The following is a 22,157-nucleotide window of genomic DNA, read 5'->3' on the forward strand; positions in this document are numbered from 1 at the left end:
CCAGCCATGAACGAGGCTGATGAAGTGTGTGTGTATGTCTGTGTGTGTGCATGTGTGTTTGCCAACATGTGATCTTCAGTCTGTAATTATACACTTATATAGTGTGCCTGCACAATATTAGGTAGAACGTAGCTGTTTCTAATGGCCAGTGACTGGAGAGTGTATATATGTATATAGGCATGAACTCTCACAGGTTGAATTCAGCAAGTGGAAGTCAGCTTTACAGGGTGGAATTAAGGAGTCTGAAGTGTATCAGCAATAGGGCATGAAAAGCAGGCTGCTGAGATGTAAGAGAGTTAGACACACGTGCGCGTAGGCACGCACACACACACACACACACACACAGATACACACACACACACACACACGCACGCACAGACACACAGGGGGCACAAAGAGTGGAAGGAATTTTTATTGCTATTCAAGGATTGCACAATATCCTGAACAGTGTTTTCATTCAAATAAATGACCTCATGTTGTGTGTGTGTGTGTGCGCGCGCGCGTGTGCTTGTTGCGTCTGGGTGTGCGTATATTTGTGTTTGTGTGTCTACATGAAACATGAGAATATGCATTGCATCTGAAACAGCATGTGATATCCATCGTAACAGAAACGTTCAGACACGCGCACACACAAGACACCTGGCCACTCTGCATGATTTTCTTAAAGTAGTGTGAATGTGCTCCAGTGATGAAGCACACCCAGCTCACTGGGAGACGAGAGATTCCCCATGCTCATAGCTACTACTTAACCAGCCCAGCTCAGACTGCACCAGCTGCAGTATTACTTAGCTCTCCCAGTACGTACACACACACACACACAAACACATACAGACAGACAGAGGCCCTTCTAAACCATCTTATCATCCAAACCACACTTAATCTCTCATAACATAAAAATAGTGATTAACTTTAGCATGACAAGCTACAGCTTGCCATGCTCTTAACACAATGCCATGCTCTAGCACATGTGTACGTACCTATACACACACATATACACACACACACACACACAAAGGGAGGTGACAGTATAATCGTAACAGCTCACAAACTGTTTATTTGGCCTGTTGAGCTCTGAATGTGCAAGTCTGCTCCTCCCTGGACAAAAACACATTGTGTGCATCCATACATGGTCAGAACTGGTGGGAACTAGCCTGCTTGAAATGTAAACTACTATATTCTGTGTGTTTTACCAACTAAAGTATGCACTAGGGGAGAGCAATTTAAAATATTTTTGTTTTTAAATCAAAATCCAAGATTCTTAAGAATTAAATGATTTAATTGCTAAGGCTTTATGATGTTCTATCATGATTTTCATTCTATAGTATTTGATGTTTAAATAAGCAGCTGTAGTCTCTGCATCTTTTCTGCTTGAGCACGCACGCACACGTGCGAATGCACAGACACACATTGCTGTATTTTTGTAATGCCTTTATTTGGTTGGTAGATGTGAGCTTAAATAAAGACACAGGTTCATATCTATTAGCGACTACAGACTCACGCTGATGGTTGCATTAGTTTTGTTCTTATTGTTTTTGACTCCTGATTGTGCACGCGGAGGTGAGCTGAGATAAAGAAGCAGTTTTGTACCTTCCTGAGACTCTGTGGGACGCTCACAAGGGCCTCCACTCCCACTCTGCATCCAATTGTAAGAACACATCTGATGGCAGAGACTGCACTGCTATTTATAGCACTGGCTCAAGCAGGGAGGGAGCTTGCACACTCTCACTCTCCCACTCTCTCTCTCTCTCTCTCTCTCTCTCTCTCTCTCTCTCTCTCTCTCTCCCTCTCTCTCTCTCGCTCTCCTTCTCTTACTATTTCTCTTGTTCTCTTTCCTCCTTTTGTACTCTCTTCTCTCTCTCTTTCTCACTTGCTCTCTCACTCTTATTCACTCTCCTCCTCCCTCTCACCCTCTCTCTCTCCTTTTTTTATTCACTCTAGCTCGCACACTTTCACTTGCTCTCTCTTTCTCTTTACACTCTTTTCCCCTTCTTCCTCTTTTGCTCACTTCCTCATTCACTATCTTGCCTTCATTTGTTCTTACCCCCCCCCTCTCTCTCTCTCTCTCTCTCTCTCTCTCTCTCTCTGTGCGTGTGATTGAGAGAATACAGATCATTCTAATTATATGTTGTCAAGTCTGTCCTGCAGGGTTATTAATTGTATGGTGGGGGTAGAGGGGTTGCACAGAAGGTGTGAAGGAGAGGGGCAAATGAAAGAGTGAACACACCGTGTGACTGTGTTTGTGTGCGTGTGCACATTCGTATGTGCACATAACCTGTTTTGGCCTTTCATTAGTGAGCCTTGGTGTATGTATATGTGAACATTGAATGATTGTCTCTATAACAGCACCTGTAAGGCGTGCTGTCTCTCTCTCTCCCTCGCTCACTCTTTCCCCCTCCTCTCCTCCCCCTTTCTCTCACTTCCCCTCCTCCCCTTTCCCTTTCGGTCTCTCACCCCAGCCCCCACTGCTTCATGTCTCTCTCTCTTACACACACACACACACACACACACACACACACACACTCTTTTATAGAGAGATAAGCTCTTGCTGTGCCCTTCACTGTTGTCAAAATTACATTTGGTGTGTGTTTGTGTTCTGGAAAGCATAAGGGAGGGAGAGACAGGGTCTTCATTATTTGGCTTTCTGACTGCACCGCAGTGTGCTCAGGCAGGTAAAGTAGCTCTGTGTGTTTGTGTTTGTGTGTGTGTGTGTGTGTGTGTGTGTGTGTGAGAGAGAGAGAGAGAGAGAGAGAGAGAGAGAGAGAGAGATGAAGCAGAGAGATTGAGTTGCAGCAGTCCAGGTTATTTTAGGGTACCTCCAGAAGATTACTGGGCATAAGACGACTCACTGTTAAAGAGGCTTAGCTCCACCTTTCTACCTACGGTAGACTGGACATACCCTATAACACACGTGTGCCTGCGTGTGGATGAAGGGAGGGGAGTGAGTGTATGGATGCGATAGTGGATGAGTGTTCACGTGTGCTTGGTTAGTGGCGAGGGGTAAAATGGGATCAGGGGAACAGGTTTTCAGGAAAGCCCTACCCAGTCAAGAAATGGAAGCCCTGTCAACACGACCAGTTAGTTTCTCTTCAAGAGCCCTCATTTACTCATTTACACTCGGTTTCTCTGGCTGTTTCTTTATCCAGCTCCCTCTTCCTCCCTCACATACTTTTCATCTTTCTTAGGTTCTTGTTCTCTTGTGGGCTCCGTCTCTCTCTGTTTCTCTCAGTTTCAGGTGTTTTGTTCTCTTGCTCGCCTGATGTAAGTGACCAGCTCAGGAACACAGTAAATGCACGGCTGGAAGGACCTGCCTTTCTGCCTTTCTAGAATCTTCACTCCATTGCTTGCATATGAATCTGCAGCAGTGATCTACCCTTCACTGAAGCCTTTTGTTTGACAGTATTCCATCGCGGGGCCTAGTTTGGCTACTCTTTATGTGAATTATAAATATTTAACATCCAGTTCTGAATCAGAACTACAGCTACAAAACCAATGAGCTGTAATATGGGTGGTGTGCACATACATGCTTTCAGAAACACACAGGCCTTTAATATTTGTATTTTTGATTCATACTTGCAGAGACTGAAGCTAGTCCTCCTCACAGTGTGCTCTGCTCCACACGAGAGGTCGAACTCCAGCGAACCCAGCGCTTTGTGAATACGTCCTGGCGCTGTGGTTTGAATAAGCACAGTTTCATTTGCATTTAGTACCATAATAACAAATCTGAGCCAAGTGTGACATTTGTCCTAGCCATTCTGTTTGCCTCATCTCCTCCAAGCACAGCCTTTCACAGACGTGTGCTCGGAGGAGCTTTTTCACAGAAACATGCTTGAATTTCTTTAAAAGGCTATATTTCTTTCTTTTCTTTCTTCCTTTTAAACCAAAGCATATTTTTGGTTAGAAAATGGAGACCATCTCAGAGTAGAGGATCTCCACTTATGCGATGAGAGTCACCATAAGCAGAGAAGGAACTGGGTCCCAGTTTAGCGCTGTAAGTTGAGGCTGGTGGTTAGCAGCCTTGGTGGAGCACCACATTTTTTTTGTCAGGTGTCACTACGGGGATTTTTGGCTGCATGTCGGGGTTTACGTTTCCTCTCCTTTTATTAGTTGTCATTGTCACCTGTGTGAACAAAAGAAAACAAGCAACAAAAAAAGGAAGTAATATGTGACTTGATCCTGATTGGTGGCAGATGCTGACATTTTTGTATCTCCTCCCCACCCTCTGGACCCCCCCACCCCACCTTTGAATTTCCAGCTTCAGACAACAGCCAGCGCTTTCAGGAAACGTGTTTCGCGTTTGCACTAACGCCACAGCAAGTCCAGCAGATCAGCAGCTCCATGTAAGTTCCCCTGGCCGCACTCTGGGAATGATGAGAGTCATCACAGACTAAAGCAGAACTGGAGGGTTCGCCGCTCCCTTACCGCCTTTCGTCTGAACATATGCCTCATCTGCGGGTCGGCCTGTGCGGTGCCGTTATTTCTACTGTCCATGTTTAAAGTCATGCCCTCACCCCTTTTCCGATTCATTTTTTTTTTTCCTGATGACATAGTGTGTTTATAAGTACTTCACACTTTAAGGTGGATGCAGGCCAGACTCCTCAGTTAGGCTTCTAGGAGAACACTTGCATGCTTTGTCTGTTACCACTACACCAGTATGTTGTGTGTGAAGTGTCATACTGCCAAGGCACAAAATGTTTCTTCTTTCCTGATTTCTATCTCTGAAACCAGACAGACACTTTAATCTGCTAAATCCAGAAAACCCTCCCAAATAATGGGCAAAGTCTTGGGAAGTCTGTAGCTAGTTTAAAAATCTTTTTTTTTTCAGTTGTGTTTTTTTTTTATTGTTGCAAAAGGATGCAGCCTAACTGTGATTTTTTTGCTAGAAAGACCATTGCAGTTTTTTAAATGACATTTGATTTTGCCTTAAGGGACATCTCTGGGACCAAATGTGATTTCACGGTACAAGTACAGTTACGGTAAGCAGTATGCGTGGTTATGTGGTGGATCATTTTGATGTAAACTGACTTAAAACAGCTTTGTATCTGTTAATGGTCAAGTAATATGTAAGGATATCTTATTTTGTTTGTCCGAATGCTGTCTGTCTCTAGGTTTTGCTTATCAGAAACCAGCTGTCCACAGGAAGACCACTTTCCTCCTAACCTCTGTGTAAAAGTCAATGGGAAACCATGTAATCTTCCGGTGAGAAAGAGGGAAAAACATCCCTCCATTCATCCATCAGTCAATAATTCAGAGAGTCTGAAGTGCCAAAAAGCCAAAAAAGGAAGCCTGAAGTTGAGTTTTATAGTAAACTTGTGTGAGGTTTATGTAAGCTTGTGTGATCTTTGTATTCGTGTTCCCTCAGGGCTACCTTCCTCCCACCAAAAATGGAGTCGAACCAAAGCGCCCCAGCAGACCCATCAACATTACCTCACTGGTCCGGCTGTCCACCACCGTCCCCAACACCATCGTGGTGTCCTGGACGTCTGAGATCGGCAGGGTAGGCCTGCACCCGAGCCCTGTGGCCTCTAGGGGCCAGCTCCTCGCAGGCTTTGACACACTTTCCGCTCTGAAGCACCCGATTCAGGGCTCGATGGTTAGCTGAGCGACTCGTTCAAGTGCAGTGCAACCTGCTGGGACTGGAGTGCAGTACTGTGGCCTTGTGGGAATGCAGTCTGAGGTCTGAGACCCACACGGTGCAGTGGAGGGGATGTGGTATGCTCGTGGTCATCCTGTGCACTGTGGAATGTCCAATCCCTTCCCTTTGTGAATGCGCCTCTGTTCTCAATCACTCTCTTTAGATTTGACCCCAGATGCCACAGATAACCTTTCACAAGGCCATGCTTATGTAAGGATGGTTGGTCTATTGATGTCCTGGACCGGTGGTCGTTTTACATATACAGTGCACTTTGGAAATAACAAGCCAGCGATGCCTTAAATATAAGTCAAGTGGCAGAGTGCTTTAATTCGAGGCAACCCAAAGTCTGTATTGTTTAAATTTCAACCGTTTTTATACATAGTCCTCATATTTTAAGGACTATTGGATGCTCAGTCATTTCTTGGAGAGCCGTATTACCTGTGAACCACCAAGCAGCATCTAACATGCTCAGGTCCACCTGAGTGCCTCAGTAACTAGGGGCCAGTAGTAAGCCAATGACCAGGAACCTTCCACAAAGGCAGTAGAGGTTGTCAGGACCTCAGGAGTACAGTGTTCTTTACTCACTTTCACTTCTTCTTTTCTGACCTTTTTGGCCTTTTAAATTCCTGCTTTTTTAAACATGCCAGACACCAGGGCACCCAGTCGGAGCACCCCCAGTGTCTGGTTAGGTCTGCAGGTCATATGTTTTAGGTAGACTTCAAGAATTTGCAGTCAAGAACTAAACTTGGTCATTTTAATTGTTTGTGTATCCAGTTTCTTATGGTCCCCCTGTGGTGGGGGGAATGTATGTAAAAATGCCTGCGATTCATATTTGGTCCCACCTACATCGATAACACCCTTGTGTTAAAGCTGACACTCTGCATTTTAACATAATGATAGTTTTTTAGTTTGAAGCTCACTGTACTGGAATACAGTGCCAAAATCCACCTCCCTGTTATTTACAGACTGCACTGTAGATGAACTCCACGTTCCTATGATGAATACCACATGGCATATTCCAGTGGTATTGTTAAAGCTCAGCAAATAGACATGCAGATGTCTTGGATGCAATATATTTTAAATCCTTTAATGTGTGTGTCTGTTTTAGGAATCTTGAACTTGAACTGACAAGTGCCCAAGAGTCACAGCTGGAATAACCATTTTGTGGCTATTCTTTTTAAATCTGCCATCTAGACCATTATCACTAAAAGCAAAGGAAAGTCTTCCCTATCAAAATGACTGTTTGGGTTTCTGATTAAAATGCCGCTCTCTGCGCAGTCACTCCCTGCGCTCCATGCGGGCCTTTACCCACATGGTCATTCCTCCTCTATCGGAGCCCCATTAGCTGTGACGTTGTTATCGTACCACAGGTCTGAACTTGCAGGTGGCATGCCTATAAAGTGAGGTAAACGCCTCACCCTTTTCTCAAGTTTGGAGACAGAGGCTGTGTCCCATCGTACTCCCTGTTTGACGTCTGGTGCTCTATACAGGTGTCAAAGCCATTGGCTCATGCACCATATAATTTGCCCTGTCTTAGATGGCAGGCATTTCACATTCAGCCGGAGCCATGAATTATACCTACGGTCGTGGGGGGCCATATGTTCCAGTGGTGAACTCTGATAGTGTGAGAGTGTGAGCGTAATGATGCCAATATGTCAAAGCCTTAGAGGGTTGTAAGGTCAAGAGCTTATTTCCATTCCAGTAAATAAAGATCAGTGGAAATTCAGCTGTTGGTGTGTGTGTGTGTGTGTGTGTGTGTGTGTGTGGATGAGTTATGAAGTATTTAGACAGTGGGTGGGATTGTTTTATTCAGTACCAACTACATGCCTGACTGTGTTGTATGATTTGGATTATGAAAGGCTTTAACCACCCCACTGATGTCATCATGACACATGACTCTGCTGACATAGTCAGATATTTAAAGTGTTTTGTGTGTGTGTGTTACTCCCTCAGAGTTACTCCATGGCAGTGTATCTGGTGAAGCAGCAGTCATCCACAGCCCTGTTACAGAGACTTCGTGCCAAGGGCATCAGAAACCCAGACCACTCGCGCGCCCTCAGTAAGACCCCGCACCAGACCTTCAGACCCTCCAGGCACTGGAGGCTCAGTGTTTTCTGTGTAGGATGTCATTGGTAAAAAGAGAAGAGATCTATGATCATCCATGCAAATTTTTAAAACATTGTAAGAAATTAGCAAAAATAATTACATCATTACACCAACACTGTTACAGTGTGAATTTTCCATTAATTACAATGCACAATATAGAAGTATAATGCAAACTTGGAAATAATGCATTGAGATGAAAAACAATAAACTGATTCTCTCTTCACTGTGTTCCAAATCCACTGATTCGGTGTTTTCCATTTTTTATATACACAGTATCAATGCATTGTCACGTATTGTTAGTCTCAGTATTACACTGGGATTAATGTCTTTTTACACTGTAACAGGTCTGATATAAAGTGCTACCAAAAATTGTCCATAACATGGAACTCTTGCTTAGTAGGAACGATATCTTTTCTCTCTAAAATAATTGTGTACAAATCTAACATTATTATATTTTGTGCGAACAACTCCAATAGGATTCTTAAGTCAGCCTCACAAAGTTTCCAGATTGCCTGATTGGTCACATATTGCAAACAGCAGACTATAAAGTGTCTGAGCTAGCTTGTTAATGCTAAAAGAATGCTCCCGTAATTGCCGCAGCAGGTTGTAAATTCTGCTCTAATGGCACCCGGGCTCAAGGCAGCCGCTCCAAATGCTTCAGCCTGCACCACTAATTTATTGCTGCACCGTCTAGAGACTGTGCTAAATTGTGCACGAGCTGGTAGCCGCTAAGCACGCTGCTGGGGCCGGGGGTGGGTGTCGCCTTCGCACACACGGGGAGCACTGGCTGCGTCTCCACGGTAACCTCCACCTCCACCGGTGCTATTTCTTGCGGGATTCTATTTTACTAGCGCGTCGTGTTGGTGGGCCATGCCAGACTACTAAGATTCAACATTTGATTAATTGTGTTGGGGGGAGGTTTATTGTTTTTGTTTTGTTGTTGTTGGTTTTTCATTTAAAGTGTAGATGGCCATGGGAGGGTCCTTACTTACTCTGTTGGGTAGAGCTGTTGTTTTTGTGTTGATTCATTGTTGGTTCCTCTCAAACACGCTTGCCACACGTCTTCTGAGCCGTGGTGGCTGGCACCCGGCTCTTGATCTGAACGTTCTCTCCCATGACCTCACAACCACACGCTACACTCTCTTATCTCCCTCTAGTCAAAGAGAAGTTAACGGCAGACCCTGACAGCGAGATCGCCACCACCAGTCTGCGAGTGTCGTTACTGTGTCCGGTAAGCACATGCACTCACACACACACTCCCATACACAGCCTTGGTAGAAACGCTTGACAAGTGCGGGCTTGCAGCCTGATGGCCTAGAGCCTTACTTCAGCTAAAGTATTAGAGATCATGCTGCAGTTTTGAAATACCTGGTTTCAGCTATGGTCACGATAACTTACTGTTTGGAAATGTTTTGGAATTATGATTAATTCTTGAAAATGCTCTCATTAATCATCTGTCAAATATAACCATTCTTCATCAGTTGCACTTTGCGGTAGGGGTGTCTGTCTGAATCTGATATTGTCGTCTTTGGTTTGTCTCCCTGCCTGTAACTTGTATGTGTTTCTCCATGTGGTATGTGTGTTTTGTCTGTGTGTGTGTGTGTGTGTGTGTGTGTGTGTGTGTGTGTGTGTGTGTGTGTGTGTGTGTGTGTGTGTGTGTTTGAGCGCACAGCTGGGGAAGATGCGGTTGATGATTCCATGCAGGGCAGTGACATGCTCCCACCTGCAGTGCTTTGATGCCACACTCTACATCCAGATGAATGAGAAGAAACCCACCTGGGTGTGTCCAGTCTGCGACAAGAAGGCCCCATATGAGCACCTCATCATCGACGGGTATGCCCCTCGCACGACACACATGCACATTACAAATCTGCATGATCAATAACACACCAGGGCCTAACAGGACACCAGAGCACTTACAAAACTATTTTGTAGTCTCTCTCTCTCTTTCTCTCTCTCTTTCTCTCTCTCTCTCTCTCTCTCTCTCTCGCTCTCTGAATTTGCTCTCAATATTTCACTGGCATTAATGTCATATATTTCATTACTGCCGAGGCACACTACATGCATCCACAAACTGCTTTATTAGGAGCTCTTACCTTGCACCTAACTAACACCTCCACTCACTGAGCACATCAAGTCCACCTGTCTGCTATACTATACTAGGTGCATTATGTGGGTTTACAGTCGCTGAAGCCCATCTGTTGCCTAGCATCAGCTGTCCCCTGTGACACTGATCACTGGTCAGTTTCTGAGCACAGGCCTGCAGGGCTGCTGTCAGGTGTTACACTAGTATAGCATTATCAGCAGTGCTGCTGGGAGCTTCAGATGTCACCATCGCTGCTGGCTGCTCTTGTCAGTCCTGTGGTCAGAAACTGGTGCTGAGATGGATGACCAACACAAGCTGTTCACTGCAGCAGATGGCCTGGTCTCCGACTTTACACATAAGCTGTGTTTGTAATAAATATTTCTAATAAAGTGGTTGGCGAGTGCAATTATAAATGAAAAGGAAAAGTTCTTATATTAATGATTAAACAAAGCACAGAGGGGGAAAAAAATTCTTTACCAAGTGCTTCAGTTGGATCCCTGTTTACTAATATCTTTCTCTCTCCCTCTCCCTCTCTCCTTCTCTGTAGGTTGTTTATGGAGATTTTAAACAGTTGTGTAGACTGTGACGAGATTCAGTTTAAGGAGGATGGGAGCTGGGCCCCCATGAGGTCAAAAAAGGAAGTTCAGGAGGTGTCTGCTTCATGTAACGGCGTTGACGGTAACTTCCTGTTTCTGCACCTTGTGTTTCTCTTCAAGAATTGTGCATCAATAAATTACTCCTTATACTGTAATAACTGTTTGGTAATGAAATGTAATGATGGAATAAAATCTAGAGTGTCCTTAAAGTAAGTTTATATACGAAACTACACACTTTAGAAACATGAATGAGAATGGGTTTGCTGAATGTCATGTGGCATGTATGAGTGTGTGTATGCGTGTGGGTGGGTGGGTGAGTGGGTGGTTGGCTAATAGCACAGCAGGTAAACATGGCAAATAGGTGGGGAGAAAATCTCTGAGCCCACAGAGAAAATACAAATATGGTGGTTGTGTAATTATATCTGAAAGGTGTCTTGATATACATTTAACAATTATTAATTAAATAAATAAGAGTTTTTTAAGTTTTAAAATTGCTGACGAAGAAAAGTTGACACAGTAAAGTTTATGTATATCAAAGGAATTTGATGGTAAATGACTGGGGCGATAAAAATCGTCCATTTTCACTTTCCTACGTTTCAAACAAACATGAAAGAATTTTTCCCTCAGATGTGAAGGAGAGAATAATCCTTCCAGACAGAAGTGAACTGTATGCTAATCCTCATGTTAATTAGTGAAAACATACCAAACATACCACCGTCAGCCTCCTGTAGCTCCCTACATGCATGTCGGTGTAGAACAAAGGCTGGAATCTAGCTGTTGCTTCGAGGTCTGATGGCTGGCAGTATGAATGCATAATCTCTGACAGCTTCCATGTGTCCTTAAAGCAACATTTCATATGCAGAGCCCACATGATACGGAGCGAAATGAAGCCTCTTTTGGAGGGTGTTGAACTTCTTGTCGGATGTTTCATTCTCTTTTATTTGAGTATATGCAAGACTTTCAGATTCTTTTTATGGATTTCTGCAGAAGAGAAGAATAGCAAACTCTCTCTCTCTCTCTCTCTCTCTCTCTCTCTCTCTCTCTCTCTCTCTCTCTCTCTATATATATATATATATATATATATATATATATATATATATATATATATATATATAAAAAACAGGAATTAGATAAGGAAACATGCAGAGAACTAAAGGTTTGCTTTATAGAGACATATGTAAATATATTTCATACATGGATTTTGAGCCCAGGCGAAAAGTTCCCAATCAAGTGTGATTATAATATTGGTATGGGTTGACTATGTGATAGTCTAGCTGCTTTTATGCAGTACTAAATACTAAACCTACAGTCCTGGACTAGGCGCATAACAGTATATCATTTTTTATTGATGCAGATGTTCTAAAAAGAACAACGTAATTTCATCGATCCAATGCATATATATCGGTCCATATTGAAACTATATAGCCAATAATATTTGAGTTTATTAAAATGTTAGTGTAGTTCAGTTAACTGAACAGTGGTGTTGTGATTCCTGCATACTCTGTGCACAATGTTTGTTTCGTTCTTTGCTTGGCTAGTACATCATTCGTAAATTACTGCAAGGTATTGTAAAGTTCTTATGAAGTTTCCTTGCTCTGTTTTGGTCTAGTTCTTTCATTTTTATCTTTGTTGTTGTTTTAGAGTCAAACTTTGTCATATTGTTGTTTGTGTTACTTTTCCTCCAGTTCCATTTTTCATAGACTATATCTCTTTATCTTGTTTAATTTCGATTATGCATTCATCTTTCTGTCAGTTGGTGTGGTTTTTATTGGGGGGTGGTGTAATCATCAAAGTTAATAGGCTTCAGAAAGAATTGGGAGAATATCAAGCATGCGAAAATTATATGAAAACTTCTATAATTACAGGTAAGCTTGTCTGACATTGCAAATTGCCTGTCAAGGAATGTGAAAGACATTAATTGAACAGTTGCACACAAAAAAGGTTCTTCATGGTTCACCCAAGCACAGTACTGGTGTGGTGCGGAGGCTTAGTGGTTAACCTGCTAAAATGACTTACTATCTGAGACTCTGAAGCATGGCAGCAGCAAACCCCCCCCCCCCCCCCCCCCCTTTTTTTTTGTTTTGTTTATTTTTTTCCTGCCGTTCATTTCCTGCCACTGCTGCGGTTTCCCCCGCTCACCCCCTTGTGGACAGGTGCGTGCCGGACGTCGGCACCTGAGCAGAAGTCCAGCTCCCAGGCAAGTGGCGGCAGCAAGAAGGTGGAGGTGATTGACCTGACCCTGGACAGCTCGTCAGAGGATGAAGAGGAGGAAGAGCCCCTGCCGAAGAGGAGCTGCCCCTCGCTCTCTCCCACCTCACCACAGATGAACAAGGGGTGAGTACGGAGGACTCCAGCGTTCTCTTGGGTTTGCAGACACCTCGGTGTATTTCCATAATGCTTTTCTGAAAAGTGTGTTTAGATTGGCTTTATATCAGTTAGGGAGTTCTTTCAAAATGTTTATACGTTGCAGTTTTTTCACTTTGATGACCATTTTCTGCATACATTCTGTATGTTGTTCTTGGTGCACTTTCGTAAGTCACTCTGGTTACGTGTGTCTGTGAAATGCCATGAATGCAAATGGTGTATAAGTTATAATGCATGTTTTGCTATGTTATCTGTGGGACTGTGTGTGTGTCTGTGTGTAGAGTGTTGAATCTGTGTACACAGGCATCTCCTGTGAGTCGAACTCCCAGCATGCCTCAAGTGGAGACCAACTATATCCCCCCTCCACCACCCCTCATACAGGACTATCGCCACTACTATCCTACTCCTAACGACCTTACAGGTATACACACACACACACACACACACACACACACACACACACACACACACACACACACACACACACACACACACACACACACACACACACATACATACATACATACATTAGTATTGCTGTGCCATCCATGAAGTGTCATGGAAAGTAAAACATTCACATATGCCATATCAAATGACTTATGAACATGGGCATAATCACAGTGTGTTTTTTATGTTTTTAACAGATCTCAACTTTTTCTCCTTTTTACAAGGAGACAATCATCAGGTAAGACTGCTGAAAGGAGAACTGAAGTTAACACTACAATTAACAGCTACAACTAACACAATACTCATTCTCTTGCTGTAATTATTACTGATCTGTCTCCCTCTCTTTCTTTCTATCTCTCTCTCTCTCTCTCTCTCTCTCTCTCTCTCTCTCTCTCTCTCTTTCTGTCCACTCTCCACCCGTCCCTTTCAGCACTACAACATGGTAATGGCAGCGGCTGCCTCGGCGACCGAGGACCACGACCTCCTCCTGAACCGCTTCCTGCCCTACGGCTCTCCACAGCTCTTCCTGGACCCGCCGGGCACTCCGGTAGGCGGAGCCGGAGGCGTGCACGGCCCAGCCGGCCCCACCCACCGCAGCAACAGCAGCGGCAGCAGCTCGGCCGGGAGCCTGGGCTCGGCCGGGAGCCTGCGCGACGCGCACGGCCTGCCGCCCTCCGCCCGTGCTGGCCCCGATGCTGCCATAGCCTCCGCCCTCTACGGCTCCATCCCAGACGTCATCTCGCTAGACTGACACGGTACCCGCAGAGTCCAAGAAAAAAGGATGGGAGAGACGCTCGACGTTGACAGGAAAAAAGAAAAAACAAACTAAAAAAGAAACCCGAAAAGGAAAGTAAAGGGGTTTTTTTTGTTGTTGTTGTTGTTGTTTTCCTAAACGAAGATGAACGTTGCCGTGTACAGAGAACAAATATATTTTCAGTTTTACCTTTTGTATATATAAACTCGGAAAAACTTTTTTTTTCCTACTCTGCGAATAACTAAGGGTTTTTTCCTTCTTTGTTTGTTCGTTTTCTTCCATTGGGGGTGGGGGGCGGGGGACGACCTTTTCTTTACTTCATCCCAAATCCTCATTTTGTTTTGTCCTTGATTATACTGTTATTGTAATATTTTGTGTCTCTTTAGTTGCTGTTGTGTTTTTTCCGTTTCTTTGCTACATTACATTCAGTATCCTTTCTGCATCCATGGCGAAGGCGTGAACCTCCCACGCCTTCGCGTTGTGCCTGCCAGCGCGGTCGCCTGCGGCGACAGATGGACTCCAGGCATGGTCTGCTCAGCAGCACGCGCACTGTCCAGTGCAGGCTGTCTTGGGTTTTTTTTCAACCTGCGGATGATTTTCTAACACTTTTAAATGATATGAAGTATAATGAACTGTCAACAAGCATTCCTTGCCCTTCAGGAATATGCTACGGAGAGTGGAGCCACGGCGACCGATGGCCATTTCTGCTTCTTTGCTTGTTTTTGTTTTCCTTCTTCATCACTTATTTATACTTTAGAGCAGACAGCCCTGTGCACTGCCTCTAGTGTCATGTTTCCATCTTGAGCAAGACCTTGTGTGCCATTGCTTGATTTTTCACACCACTTTGGGTTTTGTTTTTTTTTGTTTGCACAATGCCGAAATGGACGCCACAGGAAATTGTTCCCCCTTTTCGTTCTTTCTTTCCAGTGACTCACATTGTGCATTGCCCTCTGTTGTTCCCTTGTGTTTCCATGAGGAGATGAGCGGAAAGATGCAACAGTGTTTCATCCCAAAAGGTTTTGGGTTTTCTGGTGGAAAGAAAACGCTAAGAGCCTAAGTTGAAAGTAAGCAAAAATCTGGACATATCTGTGTTTGAACTCGATCCACGCTGGAGTAAGACCCATGTGAACTTCACATGTAAGGTAGCCCTGCCATTTCATCCAGTCCAGTGTCCTGCCAAGCTGTTGATGGAGTTCGAGTCATCTGTGTTTGATATGATGCCGTGTCTCTTCAGCACCACACACACACACGCACTCACGTGTCTGCTAAAGCCACTCTTTATTTATTCTGGTGTCGTCTGACAGGATGTATATGAGTTAGGAGACTTCGACCTGTTATGACCCTTGACAGTCGGGCAATCATCCTGACAGTCACTCACGAGCTCATAGCCACTCTCCTCCATGCATGGATTAACAATATTTAGAATCCCTCACTATTTATAGAGCTTCCAGTATTAAAAAAAAAGATTGTGGCCATTGAGTTTTTAATTTTTCAAAATAGAAGTTGTGGTTAAAAGCTGCAATGAACAATTAATATTTCCAAGCTCTAAAATTGGAAGAGAGAGGCTTTCAGAGCATATTCAATGACAGCTGTCCTGATCTGGATCTGCATGACGTTTATCTTACGGCTCAACACTTTCTGTGTTGAAAAACATATTTATTTAATAAGTGATTTAATTTAATAAGGGTGAAGGAAACCGTATCTTTTTTTCCCTGCAAGGATTTGGAATATTTAAAGGCTACAGTCTGCCTGTGTGTTTCTGTGCACATGTGTATGATAAGGGGGGTTGGGGTATGGAGGTTTTGTGTGTGTGTGTGTGTGTGTGTGTGTGTGTGTGTGTGTGTGTGTGTGTGTGTGTGTGTGTGTGTGTGTGTGTGTGTGTGTGTGTGTGTGTGTGTGTGTGTGTGTGTGTGTGTGTGTGTGTGTCCATGCAGTCTTTACTGTGTCACATGACTGCTTAGGGACTAAGCACTGCTCACATCTTGCCCTAAATCCTCACTGACTGAAATAATGATGATAGGCTTATCCCCTCAAACTGAATTTTATGTTACGCCTTTCCATCATTCTCTAAATGCCCGTCCTCTCTGGTCCACATTTCTGCTCAGTATTTAAGTTTTTTCTGCAACCTTGTGAGTTCATGAAATAGTATTTAAAACTTTTGTTCAGTTGCTTGTCATCTCATGCACTATATGCTCTTGCAACTTTTAAACCTTTTTTTAAAAACTTGTTTTCAAGTCGTCCCCCCCTCCCCGACTGATTTTATATATGTAAAATGTTGTCACCCAGCCCAGCAGGCTAGCCTAATCAGAGATGTGTTTGTAAAAGAGAAGACATTGATTCAGTCAGCCTGGTGTCGAACATAATGCATGACCAAGATGTTAATAGTTTTTTCCACATGACTTCTATCAGAACTTGGCCTGGAGTCTTGCTTTTTAATGAGTATTTCTCTTGTGTCAAATCTCACCAAAGCCAGCAGTGATCTAGGCAGTGTTTAGATCCAGAGATACACTAGGAGTTGCACTTCTTTGTTGGTTTTTTCACTCCTGCGGTTGCTTGGTGGTTTATGTTCTAAAGCCTGCTGTTGGTCTCGCAGGTGTCTGACATTGTTATAGCCTGGGTGTCTTGTCATCTTTACTCAGTGCAGTGGATCACACCCCTGGTAACAGGCTCACCTTGAGTTGTGCTGTGGTTGCTATGAGAACTGAAGGCAAAGAACATGTTTGTTTTCATACAGCGTACAGCTTATTCCACAGCATCAAATTGAATACTTTGTGATTATTGTGGCAACACACAACAAAGCCCAGTATAAACATAACTGCTTTTTAATGAAGAATTCTTGTTGATCAGTATTTCATCATAGCACCTCTGGTTCTCTTCATTGTATGTAAAAACATTAAAAACATAGCTGGAGTTATTTATTCCGGAACATACAAAGGATGTTTTGTTTTGGTCAAAGGCAACAACAAAATTTGTGAACATCTTTTTTCACTGATAGCTATAATGGCTGAAGAGGAGTGTGTGTGTGCGTGTGTGCGTGTGTGTGTGAGTGAGAGAGTGGGAGAATGGGTGTGTTTTGACAAGGGTATATTGTGCAAACATGGATGTTTCTGTGATGTGTATTTGTGTTCTGAAGTGGGATCTGAAACATTAAAATTATTTCTATATTTTTAAATGCAAAAACTGTGCTACAAGTGGACTTGGTGTCTAAGTCAAATTTTATTTTATTATTTTCCATTTAAAATAAGCTGACATCTGCGCTCACTGCCTTAAAATACACCTCCTCTGTCTGTGGCATGTCCTCTAAGAGAAACGTCTTTTTAAGGAGATGTGGAAGAAATATTGTACAGTAGAACAATGTCAGTTTGTATAAAGTACTAAGGGAAAAATATTTATTACATGCATTGGAAGAAATTGTTTACTTAATGAATGTTATCTGTTTATTTAGAGATGTTTAGATGTAATAAATGCATTGAGTTAACTTTGAATAACTTCTTTCTTTATTCTTTATTCCAGCAAAACACTTTTTTTATGATTATTGACTAGTTAACCTTGTTAAGCATGACATAGTTACTTATTTTATGAACATTATCAGCCATTATGGGTCTGTCTGTACCCAAAAACACTGCGGGTGAAAGGTTTGTGTATACTTGTCAGATAAGCTCATCCTCCTCAAATCGTATATGCACTAGTAAGAAAACGCGAAGCAGCCACAAAAGCGTTTGGCAGTACGCTCCCAGCTCGTCAAAAACATCACGGAATTACATAAACGTATCCACTACATTACCGGATTAAGGTATCAGCTTTCATTTTCACTGTAGTTTGCATTTCGAATTTTAAACTAATTGGGTTGAATTCTTACTATGGGCAGGGATGAAACCGAAGAGGTCAGGTGACAGTGAAGAGTCATTCATACACCCATCGGTGCTCTGACCTTAGACCTGTGACAGGCGTGCTGGGTGCACTGGGGGGAGGTGAATGGGACATCGCTAACTTGTTGCTGTCGATGTTTAAAAACAGTAGATGGCAGCAAACGCAGCGTTCTGGTTCTGTTGTTCTCTGACTCCCACCTTTAATTACGATAGAAGAGAGAATTAAATACCATTGCACACTATTACCGTATAAACAATTATTTCCTTCAGTGGCAGCTTAATATTTTCTTAATTCAGGAAATTTGATTAGGAAAATAAATTCATTAGACTAAACCTTGTCCGTAATGGAATAGACTGGCACTGCTTCAGTCTTAAGACCGACTGTTCAGTCACATACTAAACGGAATATCATTATAAATTGTGGTTTAAAAATTATGTTTTCTCATCACAATAGCTCCTCTGCAAGCCAAGCGCGCATGGACAGGGATGTTTTATTCGGACTCACCAATCGCAGAGAGCCAGGGGCAGGCTGTTCGCAGAGCACGCGCCATATACGCGCGCTGCAATTTACACAGTTTGGACAATTTCACGAGCTCTGCGAAGGATAATCTAAATGATGACAACTTGTCAGGCTTGTTTGGAGAAGGTAATTTGACAATTTTAGTGACATGGGTAAAATTTCAGTTGCAACACTGGCTTAGACAATGGAAGATATTAATCAGAGTGGTATAGTGAACAAATCAATAAGTGACCTATTACATTTCAAGAACTTGGAGGACATCGATGTCTCCGCCGACGGGAGTCCGATTTTGAGGTTATTTATCTCTATTACTTATTCAGTAGTGTGTGCCATCGGTTTAGTTGGGAACTTGTTGGTGCTGTTCTTTGTTCGGGTGAGACAAGAGAGAAGGAAATCCAAAATAAACGTTTTCATCCTTAATCTTGCTGTGACGGATTTTCAGTTTGTGTTGACTCTACCTTTCTGGGCTGTGGACACCGCTCTAGACTTCAGCTGGCCATTTGGAGATGCCATGTGTAAGATCATCCTGTCGGTGACGGTAATGAACATGTATGCCAGCGTGTTCTTCCTCACTACTATGAGTATCACTCGGTATTGGTCTGTCGCCTCTGCACTGAAAGACCGCAGCAAACAGACCGTCTGCTCCGTCAAATCGGTCTGCGTTGTCCTGTGGCTCCTGGCGACCGTGGCCACTGCGCCAACGTTGATTTTCTCAACGGTCACAAACGTGGCAGGGGAAAAACTTTGTTTGTTAAGGTTCCCCGATGGACAGCATTGGTTAGCGGTATACCACCTTCAGAAAATACTGGTTGCCTTTGTTTTACCCATGGTAATAGTTTCTGTCAGTTATTTGCTGCTTTCAAGACTCATCCGCCACCGCGGGATGAAGAATAATCCCAAACGCAGAACGCAAGTCACGAGGTCCATAACCATTGTGGTTTTGTCTTTCTTCCTCTGCTGGATGCCTAACCATGCCATCACGTTCTGGGGAGTCCTAGTCAAGTTCAACGCGGTGTACTGGGATAAGACATACTACATCATTCACACCTACGTGTTCCCCTTGACTGTCTGTCTTGCTCATGCAAATAGCTGTTTAAACCCCGTCATTTACTGTCTCATGCGCAGGGAGTTCAGGAAGAAACTGAGGGAATTGTTTCTCCGCGAATGAGCGCGCGCACTTACCGTGCGCTCTGTGCCCGGGACGTGTATCCGTGCTCCGGCACATGTAGCCTTTTTTCTAGTACACAAGTCTTTATTTCATGGTTTATTATGTACAAGCACTGTATAAAAACATGACTATGGGCAAAACTTAATGCAATAAAATGTACTTGCATTGTCACTTATATAATATCTGAGTCACATAAGTTGTACACGAATGTAATGCGTCTTTATTTTATGACGTGTAGCCAAGACTAGTATGGTGTGTCATCTTTCTCTCAATAACTGTCACCAAAAAAAATGCAGTTACCGAAGTACTGTGGTGGTGAAATTATGTTTTAGGCACTTAGTTTCACTCTGTCTGTTGGTTAATGTAATGTCTTGATTTGATGCTATTGAACTGTACATCTGAAACACTTCTGAATATACAATCCAATTAATCCTAACCTCATTGTTTAAACAGCTGTCCTAGGAAATGACTGTGATTGCGCTCATCCATGTAAGACAGGTTTTTAGAGCCACAGATATGTTTAGTCAAGCTTGTGTTGTAAATCATGCAGTAAGTATTCTCAAACACGCCAATAACATTCATCAGTATGGTACAGTGGTTTTGGCAGACAATTACATTTGCTTGCTTGATGATGCATTGTTGCATTGAATGTCATGTGCTATCCCTCTGGGGTTACGGAGAAAGTGCAAAGATTTATAATTGTGCAATCTAATTTAAGCATATCATGTCAAAATCACTGAAAATGTGTCAGGGTCTACTAAACATTGCTATCTGCCCATTAGGCTGGATGACCCAGAAAGGACTCTCTTACTCTCCTTCTCTTCATTCTTGCTTTTTCTCAAAAAACAAAACAAAAAAAAAAACCTGTAGCATTTCAGTTATAAATAAAGACATCCCTTCTGTCAATTCTCTCCCTGCTGTTATCCTCTCTCAGAGCCTGTCGTGTCTGTTTCATTTTCAGCTGTGCTCAGTGAGAGATTAACCAACACCCCTACTGATACCAACACAGATTCCACGAATAACTGTCTGCAGGGAGGACGTCTAGAGAAACCAGGGAGAAATGCACCAGATTTGTTTTCTGGCCACAACTTCTGCCAAGCACTCACCATTACAGATTTTCAAGGTCTTCCTGCAAAGTCTAGCTGTACTCTTGACATCTAATTAATTACAAATGTGTCATCAAAGGAGGAGATGAGGGGTTTTTTTGGGGGGGAGTACTACAGATCTGAATCTCAACACATCTGGTGAAGCTCTAAATCACACTGCTTGTAAAAAAGTCTCATAGCGGATCACAAAAAGAGCTCTAATTGCTTAGCAAAGATGACTGAAGACATTACACTGAGTAGATAGCAACTTAAAACAACGTTTAGGTGTGATGGAACAAAGGGATGAGGGAAGGCTGTGTTATTCAAACACAGAAAATCATTAAACACCCACTGAAAAGATACACCAGTGTAATCTCTATTATTATGGCTCCTGTAACATTAGAAACACTGTGTGGTCCTCAACATTTAGAGTTTTCAAATACGTCTTGTGATGGAGGCAGCATCCACAACTGGGTCTCAAACCCAGGCCCTACAGGTGGTAAATATTTGCCCCGACTACCGCACCAAGGAGCCAGCTCCCTGGCGCAGTAGCGGGAGCACCCATTTCAACTTCAACTTTCCATCACACCACCCTCTCCTGTGGCACAAACGTCAATATCTTCCTAACTAAAGGCTAAATTCAGCCTTGTGCTTAGCAGCCCTGTCCCTGTAATGGCATCTCCACATGGCTTGGTTACACAACCTTTGATGTGATGCAGCCTCTGCTTTAAGCTGCATGATTCAGATAAGAGCATGTTAGCACTAACCATGGAATTAAATAGCCAGCCAGCTATGAAGCATTTCTTTCTTATTTACATTTGACAAGGACAAATGCAAATTTGATCATGTTCTTTAAATCTAGTCTATGACAGTGAATAAGTTAAAGAATAATTCTCTCACATACTAAATAAATGTGAAGGAAGTTAGACTATTCTGAGAATAGTCCATTTGATTTTATGGGGAAAAAAAGACCTATAGACTTACTGCCTCATTTTGAACTGGGCTTATTTCTTTCCATACTCACAGATATTTTACTTCTTGGTCATTACTTACACAATCAAAGAATGAGTGTGTCATGTTTTAGGCATGATACCGACCTGTTGGAACTAGCATTCTACTCTTAGTTGCTGAGTTTGAGGGTAGTCAGAGCTCCCCACTGGTGATGACCTCACTAAGTGATTGTGACAGGATAATCAAATCTCTTCTTCCCCATGACACCCTCTCAGAATCTGACATCAAAAAAAATTTCTACGGCAGCCACGATTCCTATGAAAACCACTCGTGTGAAATAGTTTACTATCAGGTGGCTTCTGATTTTATTTTAGTAATTGCTCCAAGTATTTTTGGTAAACAACAATTTGGTGAACACATTTTATAATTTTGAAGCAAAAATCTCATGTGTATATGTTTCTTAAACATTAGTTAAAATATTGACTTTGGATGTAGTCTCTGTTTTAGTATCTGTATTTTTTATTGTTGTTGAATTAGGTCACTGTTTTTTTTGTGTTTTTGTGTTTTTGTTTTTTAAAA

The 22,157-nt window shown here is 42.8% G+C and overlaps 2 protein-coding genes across 4 annotated transcripts in view; both read left to right on the top strand.

Moving 5' to 3' along the window:
• pias1a (protein inhibitor of activated STAT, 1a) overlaps positions 1 to 15,824 on the top strand; it is a 33,907-nt gene extending 18,083 nt beyond the window's left edge. For 2 of the 3 annotated variants that reach the window (XM_035521098.1, XM_035521099.1), the window contains exons 3-14: positions 4,253 to 4,337; positions 4,926 to 4,973; positions 5,106 to 5,196; positions 5,360 to 5,494; positions 7,586 to 7,691; positions 8,896 to 8,969; positions 9,411 to 9,571; positions 10,372 to 10,502; positions 12,574 to 12,754; positions 13,066 to 13,205; positions 13,429 to 13,469; positions 13,662 to 15,824. In XM_035521098.1, coding sequence (XP_035376991.1) covers positions 4,253 to 4,337; positions 4,926 to 4,973; positions 5,106 to 5,196; positions 5,360 to 5,494; positions 7,586 to 7,691; positions 8,896 to 8,969; positions 9,411 to 9,571; positions 10,372 to 10,502; positions 12,574 to 12,754; positions 13,066 to 13,205; positions 13,429 to 13,469; positions 13,662 to 13,982 — 1,514 coding nt within the window. In that variant the 3' untranslated portion in view covers positions 13,983 to 15,824. The remainder of the gene's footprint in view (positions 1 to 4,252; positions 4,338 to 4,925; positions 4,974 to 5,105; positions 5,197 to 5,359; positions 5,495 to 7,585; positions 7,692 to 8,895; positions 8,970 to 9,410; positions 9,572 to 10,371; positions 10,503 to 12,573; positions 12,755 to 13,065; positions 13,206 to 13,428; positions 13,470 to 13,661) is intronic. The other variant, XM_035521100.1, reaches the window with a different exon arrangement.
• A 2,646-nt stretch (positions 15,825 to 18,470) lies between these two features.
• LOC113574104 (relaxin-3 receptor 1) lies at positions 18,471 to 20,349 on the top strand. Its single transcript, XM_027004784.2, has one exon. The coding sequence runs from the start codon at positions 18,559 to 18,561 to the stop codon at positions 19,540 to 19,542; it is 984 nt and encodes a 327-aa protein (XP_026860585.2). The 5' UTR covers positions 18,471 to 18,558; the 3' UTR covers positions 19,543 to 20,349.
• Positions 20,350 to 22,157: the final 1,808 nt, after the last annotated feature.

The sequence above is a fragment of the Electrophorus electricus genome, chromosome 21 (genome assembly GCF_013358815.1).
Source record: "Electrophorus electricus isolate fEleEle1 chromosome 21, fEleEle1.pri, whole genome shotgun sequence".
In the NCBI taxonomy this organism is placed as follows: Eukaryota; Metazoa; Chordata; class Actinopteri; order Gymnotiformes; family Gymnotidae; genus Electrophorus; species Electrophorus electricus.